At 46.9% G+C, this 14,832-nt stretch overlaps 1 protein-coding gene across 2 annotated transcripts in view; it reads left to right on the top strand.

Annotated features, from left to right (window-relative positions):
* The window catches only part of LOC110524678 (zinc finger CCCH domain-containing protein 3), a 115,615-nt gene that overhangs the window by 52,811 nt on the left and 47,972 nt on the right, over positions 1-14,832 (top strand). For both annotated transcript variants that reach the window (XM_036978563.1, XM_036978561.1), the window contains exon 4: positions 6,552-6,702. In XM_036978563.1, the coding sequence (XP_036834458.1) occupies positions 6,552-6,702 (151 nt within the window). The remainder of the gene's footprint in view (positions 1-6,551; positions 6,703-14,832) is intronic.

The following is a 14,832-nucleotide window of genomic DNA, read 5'->3' as shown; positions in this document are numbered from 1 at the left end:
CAGATACACATTTTTGTGGAACAGTTTTTCATTTAATTTATAATAGTCTTCATATCTCAAAATAAATGTCATGGTGTTAATCAAAATTAAATCTAAATCAAAATGATACAAATCTAAAATTAACTTCTATTGCCATTGCCAATATCTAAAAGTATCCTACATAAAGACAATAAATAAAAACATTGCAGCCTGCAGGTAGCAAATATCCTGATTTAAAAAATAAATATCCTATAAATTGCATTGGCAATGCATGGACTGTCTGCAAGGAACTTGAAACATTGTATCAACTATTACCTTGCGCCAGTGAGCTCTGGAAAGACAGACAGCTGTAGGCTATTTGTGCAAGGGATAAGAAGTAATCATGTAGGCCTATTTTAGGAGGTTTACACCAGATCACGGTATGGCATTTATTTATTGTTTTCATGCTGATTGATGGCTGTAATCGCTGCCAAAGGTGCTTCAACATAATAGAGTAAAGGGTCTGAATACTTATGTAAATGTGTTTATATATACAGTGCCTTGCGAAAGTATTCGGCCCCCTTGAACTGACGCGAGCTGCCCAGTGACGCGAGCCTACCAGACGAGCTAAATGCCTTTTATGCTCGCTTTGCAGCAAGTAACACTGAAGCATGCACGAGAGCACCAGCTGTTCTGGATGACTGTGTGATAACGCTCTCGGTAGCTGATGTGAACAAAACCTTTAAAACAGGTCAACATTCACAAAGCATTCACCAGGACGTGTACTCAAAGCATGCACAAACAAACTGTCAAGTGTCTTCACTGACATTTTCAACCTCTCCCTGACCGAGGCTGTTACAGTGCCTTGCGAAAGTATTCGGCCCCCTTGAACTTTGCGACCTTTTGCCACATTTCAGGCTTCAAACATAAAGATATAAAACTGTATTTTTTTGTGAAGAATCAACAACAAGTGGGACACAATCATTAAGTGGAACGACATTTATTGGATATTTCAAACTTTTTTAACAAATCAAAAACTGAAAAATTGGGCGTGCAAAATTATTCAGCCCCCTTAAGTTAATACTTTGTAGCGCCACCTTTTGCTGCGATTACAGCTGTAAGTCGCTTGGGGTATGTCTCTATCAGTTTTGCACATCGAGAGACTGACATTTTTTCCCATTCCTCCTTGCAAAACAGCTCGAGCTCAGTGAGGTTGGATGGAGAGCATTTGTGAACAGCAGTTTTCAGTTCTTTCCACAGATTCTCGATTGGATTCAGGTCTGGACTTTGACTTGGCCATTCTAACACCTGGATATGTTTATTTTTGAACCATTCCATTGTAGATTTTGCTTTATGTTTTGGATCATTGTCTTGTTGGAAGACAAATCTCCGTCCCAGTCTCAGGTCTTTTGCAGACTCCATCAGGTTTTCTTCCAGAATGGTCCTGTATTTGGCTCCATCCATCTTCCCATCAATTTTAACCATCTTCCCTGTCCCTGCTGAAGAAAAGCAGGCCCAAACCATGATGCTGCCACCACCATGTTTGACAGTGGGTATGGTGTGTTCAGGGTGATGAGCTGTGTTGCTTTTACGCCAAACATAATGTTTTGCATTGTTGCCAAAAAGTTCAATTTTGGTTTCATCTGACCAGAGCACCTTCTTCCACATGTTTGGTGTGTCTCCCAGGTGGCTTGTGGCAAACTTTAAATGACACTTTTTATGGATATCTTTAAGAAATTAATTTCTTCTTGCCACTCTTCCATAAGGCCAGATTGGTGCAATATACGACTGATTGTTGTCCTATGGACAGAGTCTCCCACCTCAGCTGTAGATCTTTGCAGTTCATCCAGAGTGATGATGGGCCTCTTGGCTGCATCTCTGATCAGTCTTCTCCTTGTATGAGATGAAAGTTTAGAGGGACGGCCAGGTCTTGGTAGATTTGCAGTGGTCTGATACTCCTTCCATTTCAATATTATCGCTTGCACAGTGCTCCTTGGGATGTTTAAAGCTTGGGAAATATTTTTGTATCCAAATCCGGCTTTAAACTTCTTCACAACAGTATCCCGGACCTGCCTGGTGTGTTCCTTGTTCTTCATGATGCTCTCTGCGCTTTTAACGGACCTCTGAGACTATCACAGTGCAGGTGCATTTATACGGAGACTTGATTACACACAGGTGGATTGTATTTATCATCATTAGTCATTTAGGTCAACATTGGATCATTCAGAGATCCTCACTGAACTTCTGGAGAGAGTTTGCTGCACTGAAAGTAAAGGGGCTGAATAATTTTGCACGCCCAATTTTTCAGTTTTTGATTTGTTAAAAAAGTTTGAAATATCCAATAAATGTCGTTCCACTTCATGATTGTGTCCCACTTGTTGTTGATTCTTCACAAAAAAAAAACAGTTTTATATCTTTATGTTTGAAGCCTGAAATGTGGCAAAAGGTCGCAAAGTTCAAGGGGGCCGAATACTTTCGCAAGGCACTGTAGGTATTCAGACCCTTTACTCTACTTTGTTGATGCACCTTTGGCAGCGATTACAGACTTCACTCTTCTTAGGTATGATGCTACAAGCTTGGCCCACCTGTATTTGGTGAGTTTTGCCCATTCCTCTCTGCAGATCCTCTCAAGCTCTGTTGGGTTGGGTGGGGAGCGTCGCTGCACAGCTATTTTCAGGTCTATCCAGAGATGTTAGATTGAGTTCAAGTCCGGGCTCTGGCTGGGCCACTCAAGGACATTTAGAGACTTGTCCCGAAGCCACTGCTGCGTTGTCTTAGCTGTGTGCTTAGGGTCGTTGTCCTGTTGGAAGGTGAACCATCGTCCCATCTGAGGTCCGCTCTGGAGCAGGTTTCTTTGTACTTTGCTCTTTTCATCTTTGCCGCGATCCTGACGAGTCTCCCAATCCCTGCTGCTGAAAACCTCCCCACAGCATGATGCTGCCACATCATGCTTCACCAAAGGGATGGTGCCAGGTTTCCTCCAGACATTAGGCTTAGCATTCAGGATAAAGAGCTAATCTTGGTTTCATCAGACCAGAGAATCTTTCTCAAATCAAAATGAAATCAAACTTTATTTGTCATGCGCCGAACACAACAAATGTAGACCTTACCGTGAAATCCTTACTTACAAGCCCTTAACCAACAGTGCAGTTCAAGAAGAGTTAAGAAAATATTTACCAAATAAACTAAAGAAAAAATGAATAAAAAGTAACACAATATCATAACAATAATGATGCTATTAACAAGGGGAACCGATACCGAGTCAGTGTGGGCGGGGGTACAGGTTAGAGGTAATTTGTGCATGTAGGTAGGGGTGAAATGGCTATGCATAGATGATAAACATTGAATAGCAGCAGTATACAAAACAAATGGATGTGTGGGGTCAGTGTAATAGTCCGGTGGCCAGTTGATTAATTGTTCAGCAGTCATGGTTTGGGGATAGAAGCTGTTACGGGGCCTTTTGGTCCTAGACTTGCCACTTGCCACTGTAGTCAATGAACAGCATTCTCACATAGGTGTTCCTTTTGTCCAGGTAGGAAAGGGCGGTGTGGAGTGCGATTGCGTCATCTGTTGGGGCGTTATGCAAATTGGAGTGGGTCTAGGGTATCCGGGAGGATGCTGTTGATGCGAGCCATGACTAGCCTTTCAAAGCACTTTGTGACTACCTACGTGAGTGCTACAGGGCGGTAATCATTTAGGCAGGTTACCTTCGCTATCTTGGGCACAGGGACTAAGGTGGTCTGTTTGAAACATGTAGGGACTACAGACTCCGTCAGGGAGAGGTTGAAGATGTCAGTGAAGACACTTGCCAGTTGGTCCGCACATGCTTTCAGTACACGTCCTGGTGCGGATGTTGCCTGTAATCCATGGCTTCTGGTTGGGATATGTACGTGCGGTCACTGTGGGGCAACGTCGTCGATGCACTTATTGATGAAGCCGATGACTGAGGTGGTATACTCCTCAATGCCATTGGATGAATCCCGGAACATATTCCTGTCTCATGGTCTGAGAGTTCTTTAGGGGCCTTTTGGTAAACTCCAAGTGGGCTGTCATGTGCCTTTTACTGAGGAGTGCCTTTTGTCTGGCCATGAGGCCTGATTGGTGTAGTGCTGCAGGAATGGTTGTCCTTCTGGAAGGTTCTCCCATCTCCACAGAGGAACTCTGGAGCTCTGTCAGAGTGACCATCGGGTTCTTGGTCACCTCCCTGACCCAGGCCCTTCTGCCCCGACTGGGTATTTCTGTTTTATTTGTAATAAAACCTGTTTTTGCTTTGTCATTATGGGGTATTGTGTGTAAATGTTTTTTAATCCATTTTAGAATAAGGCTGTAGCGTAACAATGTGGAAAAAGTCAAGGGGTCTGAATAATATCCGTAAAATGAAAAAATAGACATTTGAAAATGAATACTAATTAATTGGTCAAAAGAACAGGCCACTCTCGGTCGGTCGACCCAAGATTTAGTTTTGTCGGGAACAGCCCTAGTGTGTGCAGGTCCTGTGCGAGTGTGCGCATACATGTAAGTGTGTGTGTTTGGAGCAGGCCTCAGCATGCTGTGTAGTGATTTGATCATAGGTAAATGTTTGTCTGAGATGAATTCTACAGTTGATCGAGAGCTGTGTGCTGCCTGACAATGACACACCCCCTGTCAACCGGATTGAAGAAGAGAGAGAGAGAGAGAGGGAGGGTGTAGAAAGATATATTGTTTTGTCATTCCTCCAAGCTGCTGTTTGCTTCTTGGTCATGCTTTGTTATTAAATGCTAATTACCATGACTACAGTCAAAGCAATTGGCAATTAAAGACATTTGATACAGATAATTTAAATTTAGTAGAGGAGGCACATTGTTGGGTGTCTCACTCTGTCGTCCCTCCTTCGCTCTCTCTCGCTCTCTCCTTCTTCAGTCATTAAGAATACACACTATTGTCACTGTCACAGTGAGAGATGTGTGGTAGAGGGGGAGCAGAGAGAGGGGGAGCAGAGAGAGATGTGTGGTAGAGGGGGAGCAGAGAGAGGGGGAGCAGAGAGAGATGTGTGGTAGAGGGGGAGCAGAGAGAGGGGGAGCAGAGAGAGATGTGTGGTAGAGGGGGAGCAGAGAGAGGGGGAGCAGAGAGAGATGTGTGGTAGAGGGGGAGCAGAGAGAGGGGGAGCAGAGAGAGATGTGTGGTAGAGGGGGAGCAGAGAGAGGGGGAGCAGAGAGAGATGTGTGGTAGAGGGGGAGCAGAGAGGGGGGGAGCAGTGAGAGATGTGTGGTAGAGGGGGAGCAGAGAGAGGGGGAGCAGTGAGAGATGTGTGGTAGAGGGGGAGCAGAGAGAGGGGGAGCAGTGAGAGATGTGTGGTAGAGGGGGAGCAGTGAGAGATGTGTGGTAGAGGGGGAGCAGAGAGAGGGGGAGCAGAGAGAGGGGGAGCAGTGAGAGATGTGTGGTAGAGGGGGAGCAGAGAGAGGGGGAGCAGAGAGATGTGTGGTAGAGGGGGAGCAGAGAGAGGGGGAGCAGAGAGAGATGTGTGGTAGAGGGGGAGCAGAGAGAGGGGGAGCAGAGAGAGATGTGTGGTAGAGGGGGAGCAGAGAGAGGGGGAGCAGAGAGAGATGTGTGGTAGAGGGGGAGCAGAGAGAGGGGGAGCAGAGAGAGATTTTCTTTCTGTCACCCACACACTCTTTTTCTACTGCTGGTTCTCAGGGTTTGTCTTGAGTGAACAGAAGAGATTCTGCTGGAATACTTTTTTTCATCGTGTTTTTTTTTCTTCAGTTATAGGATTCAGTTGTAAAATCATCACATGTGTATTTCAATTCTGAAATTGTCCCAAAGTTCTATTCATTCTTGAATCATCCCAAAGTTATTTTTAAATTAGAATCCACTGTCCCGACATTCTATTTCCGCTGGATTCATCCCAGTCCTCCGATCTTCAGAATCATCCGTCTTATTCATTCTTCCACAGTCATCAGACTCTACCTGAGTCTTCACAGTACACTGCCTGATCCTGAATGCTACATCCTAACTCCTGGCTCTGATAAATCCTCTAGTTTGGTAAATTGGCGTAAAGCAGCAGTTTCAGATCCTCGCAGATGCAAATGCCATCCTTTACCCAGCACAGCATGTCAGCCAAGCTCAACCATCATAAAGCAATATGATGGATACACACCCAAATAACTAAATAACAAACAGTCCTATTCTTTTGTTTTTTTTCTCCTCTCCTATGATGGATCTACAAAATGATATAAGGAATGAAACTTAAAGAGAGGGAGAGGGGGTAGTCATGATTTATTAGGCTCATATATATTCCTCCTTTATTATTCTCTCCCGTCTTTGCATGTGAAGCTCGTTAAAGAGCACACCTGCCTGCTACTGAGTTGCAGGACTTCTAGAAGGAGAGGTGGAGAAAAATCATCTAATCAGAAGTCTCACGGAGACAAAAATGTGTCGGTGTCTCTGTCGGTGCCTGACATCTATGGATGCTGTTGTATCTGTCAACACTCTAAACACAGGCTTGCCAGCCAGTACATCAGTGGTGCATGGGCACGTTGTACCTTTTAAATTAGCGTGTGTATATGCTGTCCTGTAGTGGTTTCTTGATCTGTCAATTCTTCTTTCCTCCCCAGGTCCCGCCTCCCCGACCCTGCGTAGCCAGGTGATTCAGAGGGTGTTCAGGACCCGCTATAAGATAGAGACATGCCTGGGTGGAGACGAAGCACACACAGCCAACTATAGCCACACCCTCTCTTGGAGAGCAAAGAGGATCCAGGCGGCCAGGTAACACACACACTCATTCGCAGATACATAAACGGTGAACAACATGATACACTATATGCAAATGTATGTGGACATCCCTTCAAATGAATGGATTTGGCTATTTAGCCATACCTGTTGCTGACATGTGTATAAAATTGGGCACACCGCCATGCAATCTCCATAGACAAACATTAGCAGTAGAATGGCCTGTACTGAAGAGCTCAGTGACTTTTAACGTGGCACCGTCATAGGATGCCACCTTTCCAACAAGTCAGTTTGTTCAATTTCCTCCCTGCTTGATCTGCACCAGTCAACTGTAAGTGCTGTTATTGTGATGTGGAAACGTCTATGAGCAACAACGGCTCAGTCACGAAGTGGTAGGCCACACAAGTTCACAGAACGGGACCTCCGAGAATCTAAGCACGTCCCGTGTAAAAATCATCTGTCCTCAGTTCCAACACTCAATACCGAGTTCCAAACTGTCTCTGGAAGCAACGTCAGCACAATAACTGTTTGTCAGGTGCTTCAGTAAATGGGTTTCCATGGCCGAGCAGCCACACACAAGCTTAAGATCACCATGCGCAATGCCAAGCGACTGCTGGAGTGGTGTAAAGCTCCCCGCCATTGGAATCTGGAGCGATGAATCATGCTTCACAATCTGTCGTTTTGGCGGATGCCTGGAGAACACTACCTGCCACAATGCATAGTGCCAACTGTAAAGTTTGGTGGAGGATGAATAATGGTCTGGGGATGTTTTTCATGGTTCGGTCTAGGCCTCTTAGTTCCAGTGAAGGGAAATCTTAACGCTACAGCATACAATGACATTCTAGACAATTCTATGCTTCCAACTTTGTGGCAACAGTTTGGGGAAGGCCCTTTCCTGTTTCAGCATGACAATGCCCCCATGCACAAAGCGAGGTCCATACAGAAATCCTTTGCCGAGATCAGTGTGGAAGAACTTGACTGGCCTGCACAGAGCCCCTGACCCCTGACCCCAACCCCATCCAACACCTTCGCCGACTGCGTGCCAGGCCAAATCACCCAACATCAGTGACCTCACTAATGGTCTTGTGGCTGAATGGACGCAAGTCCCCGCAGCAATGTTACAACATCTAGTGGAAAGCCTTCCCAGTAGAGTGGAGGCTGTTATAGCAGCAAAGCGGGAACCAACTCCATATTAATGTTCATGATTTTGGAATGAGATGTTCGACGAGCTGGTGTCCACATACATTTGGTCATGTAATGTATATAGAGTGCATTGGAATGTATTCAGGCCCCATCACTTTTTCCACATTTTCTTACGTTACAGCCTTATTCTATGATTGATTACATCTTTTTTTCCCCTCGTCAATCTACACACAATACCCCATAATGACAAAGCAAAAACAAGTTTTTAGAAATGTTTGCAAATGTATTAAAAAACAAAAAACTGATATCACGTTTCATTAAGTATTCAGACCCTTTACTCAGTACGTTGTTGAAGCACCTTTGGCAGAGATTATGGTCTCTTTTCTTCTTAGGTATGACACTACAAGCTTGGCACACCTGTATTTAGGGAGTTTATCCCATTAATCTCTGCAGATCATCTCAAGCTCTGTCAGGTTCAATTGGGAGCCTGTGAATCGCTGCACAGCTGTTTTCAGGTCTCCACATATGTTAGATCGGGTTCAAGTCCAGGCTCTTTCTGGGCCACTCATGGACATAGACTTGTCCCGAAGCCACTCCTGCATTGTCTTAGCTGTGTGCTTAGGGTCATTGTCCTGTTGGAAGTTGAACCTTCGGCCCAGTCTGAGGTCCTGAGTGTTCTGGAGCAAGTTTTCATCAAGGATCTCTCTCTGTACTTTGCTCCGTTCATCTTTCCCTCGATCCTGACTAGTCTGCCAGTCCCTGCTGCTGAAAAACATCACCACAGCATGATGCTGCCACCACCTTGCTTCACCGTAGGTATTGTGCCATGTTTCCTCCAGATGTGACGCTTGGCATTCAGGCCAAAGAGTTCATTCTTGGTTTCATCAGACCAGAGAATCTTGTTTCTCATGGTCTGAGAGTCTTTAGGTGCCTTTTGGCAAACTCCAGGAGGGCTGTCATGTGCCTTTTATTGAGGAGTGGCTTCCATCTGGCCACTCTACCATGCAGGCCTGATTGGTGGAGTGCTGCAGAGATGGTTGTCGTTCTGGAAGGTTCTCCCATCTCCATAGACGAACTCTCGAGCTCTGTCAGAGTGACCATTGGGTTCCCGGTCACCTCCCTGACCAAGACCCTTCTCCCCCGATTGAGGCCTTTCTACTGACTGAAAAACACAGAAAGATGCCCAGGGTCTCTGCTCATCTGCGTGAACGTGCCTTAGGCATGCTGCAAGGAGGCATGAGGACTGCAGATGTGGCCAGGGAGGTCCGTATTGTGAGACACCTAAGACAGCGCTACAGGGAGACAGGATGGATAGCTGATCGTCCTCGCAGTGGCAGACCACGTGTAAGAACACCTGCATAGGATCGGTACATCCGAACATCACACCTGCGGAACAGGTACAGGATGGCAACAACAACTGCCCGAGTTACACCAAGAACGCACAATCCCTCCATCAGTGCTCAGACTGTCCGCAATAGGCTGAGAGAGGCTGGACTGAGTGCTTTCAGGCCTGTTGTAAGGCAGGTCCTCACCAGACATCACCGGCAAAAGCGTCGCCTATGGTTACAAACCCACCGTCGCTGGACCAGACAGGACTGGCAAAAAGTTCTCTTCACTGACGAGTCGCGGTTTTGTCTCACCAGGGGTGATGGTCGGATTTGTGTTTATCGTTGAAGGAATGCGCGTTACACGAGGCCTGTAGTCTGAGCGGGATCGATTTTGGAGGTGGAGGGTGCGTTATGGTCTGGGGCGGTGTGTCACAGCGTCATTGGACTGAGCCTGTTGTCATTGCAGGCAATCTCAATGCTGTGCGTTACAGGGAAGACATCCTCCTCCCTCATGTGGTACCCTTCCTGCAGGCTCATCCTGACATGACCCTCCAGCATGACAATGACAGAATGCCATACTGCTCATTCTGTTTGTGATTTCCTGCAAGACAGGAATGTCAGTGTTCTGCCATGGCCAGCAAAGAGCCCGGATCTCAATGCCATTGAGCACGTCTGGGACCTGTTGGATCGGAGGGTGAGGGCTAGGGCCATTCTCCCCAGAAATGTCCGGGAACTTGCAAGTAGGTGCCTTGGTGGAAGAGTGGGATAACATCTCACAGCTAGAACTGGCAAATCTGGTGCAGTCCATGAGTAGGAGATGCACTGCAGTACTTAATGCAGCTGGTGGCCAAACCAAATACTGACTGTTACTTTGGATTTTGACCACCCTTTGTTCAGGGACACATTATTCAATTTCTGTTAGTCACACATTTTTACACATGTTAAGTTTGTTGAAAATAAACGCAGTTGACAGTGAGAGGACGTTTCTTTTTTGCTGAGTTTATAGACCGGTGTGTGCCTTTTCAAGTCATGTCCAATCTATTGAATTTACCACGTGGACTCCAATCAAGTTGTAGAAACATCTCAAGGATGATCCATGGAAACTCTTCTTGTTATCGTTCCTTTTTTTCTATCACGCTCTCTTATTCTGAGTGGGGAAATCCACTGCGCTAATTCTGTGTTAATTAGCATAATAGGCACTTGTGATGGGTGAGATGTACATGTGATTTCCAAGGCTCTAACTTAACCCTTCTCTTTATCCCTCCATATCTCTTTAACACTCATCCATTCTGTCTTTCTTTCGCTCTCTGTGAGGGAGGCGTACAGAACGATAGACCAGACAGAGACAGAATGATGGAAGCGATAGAATGAGATGATGGGAAGGGTTCTACAGATGTTATGAAGTGGTTATGAGGTCATAACTGGGGGACAGAGGGAGAGTTAATGGATGTTTATGATGAGGTCATTATTGGGCGACAGGCGATACGTTAATGTGTTATTCATGACCTCCTCACCATGGGACAGTTAAACAGTTAATGGTGCATTATGATTATTAACATAGGCTTATGGTTTTATTACACAGGTAATGAATAGGTCATGTGGTTATGGAGTTGATTAATGTATTAAAATGCCTTTGTGCGTTAATGCTACCCTGTTTCCTAAGCCTCACAATGTGCTGTGGTGGGAGGAGATTACAAGCCGTTGTATATCTCACACACACACACTGTTATATTCATAGTATACGGGGTTCAGTTGGAGTGCAGTGCGGGTGTGTTTTGTCTTTGTAGCAGTGGCCACCTGCTATGTGTGTGCGTGTGTGTTTGCAGGTGTCTGGAGCCCTGTGAGACAACAGCCACTAACTCAGAAGAGATACAGACACACATGGCTGTTATATTTCAGCTTGGAGAGATGCTGTAGTCTCTCCCCATTAGGAAGATTCTGTTACTTACTGTTTGCCCGTTTTGTTTTGTGTGTTGTTGATGTGTTGCACAGTTATCTTAATTCCCCTGCGTGTGTGTCTGTGTGTGGAATCTCATTTGTGTAATTCAGATTGAGCTAGATGAAACAGTGGGCCTGGCTGCATGGGGCTTTAAACTAGATTTAGGGCCTCCGGTGACTTATTACTATTCATTTAGCCGCTGCAGTAAATATTGATTCATCAAGGGTTTTTCAATTTGAGCCACGCGACATCCCGTGAAATATCACCAAGTCTGGAGATCTGGGGAACAGGACAGGTCCCCTGGGAGAGAAGAGGTTCTCCCCAGACCCCCTCCTGTATCCCCCGCCCTCCTTACGTCCCCTCACTACCTCAATCTGTCTGACTCTCTAACACCCCTGAACCTTTTATCTATAGCTCTGTTGGCTCATCGTACCCCTCCACTGACTAGAACTACCCCATCTCCTAGCTCATCGTACACACTCACCCAGTCATCATCAGTGTCCCAAGGATTCAGTGTCATCGTACACACTCACCCAGTCATCATCAGTGTCCCAAGGCAAGGCTTCAGTCTCATCGTACACACTCCCCCAGTCATCATCAGTGTCCCAAGGAATCAGTCTCATCGTACACACTCACCCAGTCATCATCAGTGTCCCAAGGAATCAGTGTCATCGTACACACTCACCCAGTCATCTTCAGTGTCACACGGATTCAGTGTTTTCAGGAGCAGGTGGTGGTGTGTTCTCCCAGAGCTCCAGAACCCCAGGGAAGGTCCTAATTGGTTCTCTCAGAGCTCCAGAACCCCAGGGAAGGTCCTGATTGGTTCTGCCAGAGCTCCAGAACCCCAGGGAAGGTCCTGATTGGTTCTGCCAGAGCTCCAGAACCCCAGGAAAGGTCCTGATTGGTTCTACCAGAGCTCCAGAACTCCAGGGAAGGTCCTGATTGGTTTTGCCAGAGCTCCAGAACCCCAGGGGAAGGTCCTGATTGTCCTTTAGAGATTCCCAAGCTGTAGCCTCACACTCATCATGTCGCTGTGGGACTAAATATGGTTAATTATAATTTCTAAGGTGAGGCTTGATGCCCTTGGCAAAGAGTGACCAGCACCAGCCACACATGGGCAGTGGGCACCTCCCTCTTACCTATCTGAGCTCCCCGGTCACCCTTTAGTCCCCTCTCTCTGTCTTCTGTTTGTCTCCCACCTAGGACCAGGGAAGTGACCCATCCCCTACCAAGCGTGTCATGTGGTGTCAGCAGTAATGGGCATTGTGGTTGATTGCGTGCTGGGGGAGTCTGGGTGGGGGGGTGAATGGTTGTCGTATTTCAGCCCCCACCACCAGAAAATAGATATCATCTCAACATTAAGTCCATTAATAGTAGCAGGATTTGAATTAAGAAAGCCGTAAAGCATGCAGCGTACCCCAGGATAAATTACTGCCCTCCATCCCTCCCTTCCTCGCTCTAGCCTTCCCTCCTTTTCTCTACTACTCTGTCCCTTAGTTACCTCCCTCATACTTTCTCTTTCTTTCTCTCTTTCCCTCTGCATCTTTCTATTGCTGCCCATATTTATTTTTGTTTGTCTGTCCATTTGTCTCGTTAGTTTTTCTCCTTCTCATCTTCTCAGTTTTCATCCTCTTCCTATGTTTCCCTGTCTCCATATCCATATTCTCCATGCTCATTCACTCTTTTCATCTAGCTCCCTATCATCTTCTCAGTTTTCTTTGGCGTTTAATAATGCTTGATTGTTTATTTTGAACTACTGTTGAGACGCTGGTGTGCGCGCGCACAACCTGGTCTGTTGTGCCCTGGTCTCATCTCGTTTAGTGGTCCTGTATTGATCAGTAGAGGATGAGGGAGACAAGGCAATAAAGGCTGCTACGCTCTCCTCTTCTTTATCCCATCACTTACTCACACTCCTCCCTTCTCATACCGCAATGTACTCCTCTACTCACTACTTATCAGATCCATCATCACATTCTCACCTACCCCTTCTTACTTTCTATTCTCACGTTTTTACTTCTCATTCACACTTCTAGTCTTCCCTCTTTCTTACACAGATACGCTGTCATCAACACCTGGGGTCATCTCCAGCTTTCTGATTGCTTTGTCTTCATTTGATGTTCTTTTGCTCACAGTAGTCCCTTACACTAGTGTAGATTTCATTGTCTTAATGCGTGTTTAGGACCATTGTAACTGCATGGCTTTAGGCAGAGTGTAGTCTTCCTCTCCTCGCTGAAGGAATTGGCTAGATGACTGTTTGTGCTGTTCAGTCTGTTCCAAGGGTAACTGTTTTTCCAATATGAGCTTACGAATGCTTTCGCTGCAGGCCAACAGAACAGAACAGAGCAGCATTATTCAGAGCACTTGCGCGACCCCCAAATTCTTCCCTGTCACCAAAACAAAAGTCAGATCATTCATCAACACCAGTAGTAGTGCTGAATCGCTCTTTCCTTCATCTGTGTGTCGCGCATGGTGAGAGTGGCACACACACACACACACACACACACACACACACACACACACACACACACACACACAGGCATGCAAACACTCAGAATATAATCACAAGGGAGTTCCTCTCTCTTTTCTCTCAATTTCCTCCCCTCTTCTCTTTCCTCTCCTCCTCTCTCAATTTCCTCCTCTCTTCTCTCTTTCCGCTCCTCCTCTCTCTTCTCTCTCTTTCTTCTTCTCCTCTCTATTTCTCTCCCTCCCGGCCTCTCTCCCTCTCGGGCCTCCCGGCCTCTCTCCCTCGCGGCCTCTCTCCCTCACGGCCTCTCTCCCTCCCAGCCTCTCTCGGCCTCTCAGCCCCTCTCGGCCTCTCTCGTCCTCTCTCACTCCCAGCCCCTCTCGGCCTCTCTCACCCTCTCTCACTCCCAACGTCTCTCGTCCTCTCTCACTCCCAGCCTCGCTCCGTCTCTCTCCCTCCCGGCATCTCTCCCTCCCGGCCTCTCTCCGTCTCTTTCCCTCCCGTCATCTCTCCCTCCCGGCCTCTCTCCGTCTCTTTCCCTCCTGGCCTCTCTCACTCCCGGCCTCTCTCCGTCTCTCTCCCTCCCGGCCTCTGTCCCTCCCGGCCTCTGTCCCTCCCGGCCTCTCTCCGTCCCTCCCGGCCTCTCTCCGTCCGTCCCTCCCGGCCTCTCTCCCTCCCGGCCTCTCTCCGTCTCTTTCCCTCCCGACCTCTCTCACTCCCGGCCTCTCTCCGTCTCTCTCACTCCCTTCCATCCTCCTTCCCTCTCTCCTCCCCTCTCTCCTCATCTTTCTCATTAATAGGGAGATTACATGGTGATAGTAGGGGTGGTGTATAGAAGTTAATATGGTCCCACAGAGACTGTTATCAGTAATGATGTTGTGCTGGAGGGGGGGAACTCATTCAGACAGCTGCCTACCTCAAATTACACTCAATTACATGCAAACACACACACACACGCATACACACACACACGCATGCATACACACACACACACGCACGCACGCACGCATACACACAAACACACTCATGCAGACACTCTTGTATAGGCTATAGACACACACATTCTCTCATACTGTATGAACACACGCGCACACGCACGTTTACTCATACACACCCAACCACACACTTCCACACACATTGACATTTCCCCCAATGCTCCCTCACCCCTCCCTTATCCTGCACCATGTGTCAGGGTTAACTGCTGTCTATGTTAAGTGTTCATGTCATATCCACATTAACCTCCACGATGGCTCCCCTGGCTGTGGGGCCCTGCTAAAGCCTCCCTGGGAGCC

Source organism: Oncorhynchus mykiss, chromosome 5, assembly GCF_013265735.2.
Source record: "Oncorhynchus mykiss isolate Arlee chromosome 5, USDA_OmykA_1.1, whole genome shotgun sequence".
Lineage (NCBI taxonomy): Eukaryota > Metazoa > Chordata > Actinopteri > Salmoniformes > Salmonidae > Oncorhynchus > Oncorhynchus mykiss.
Note: the sequence above shows the minus strand (reverse complement) of the source record. Positions and strands in the feature narration are given on the sequence as shown.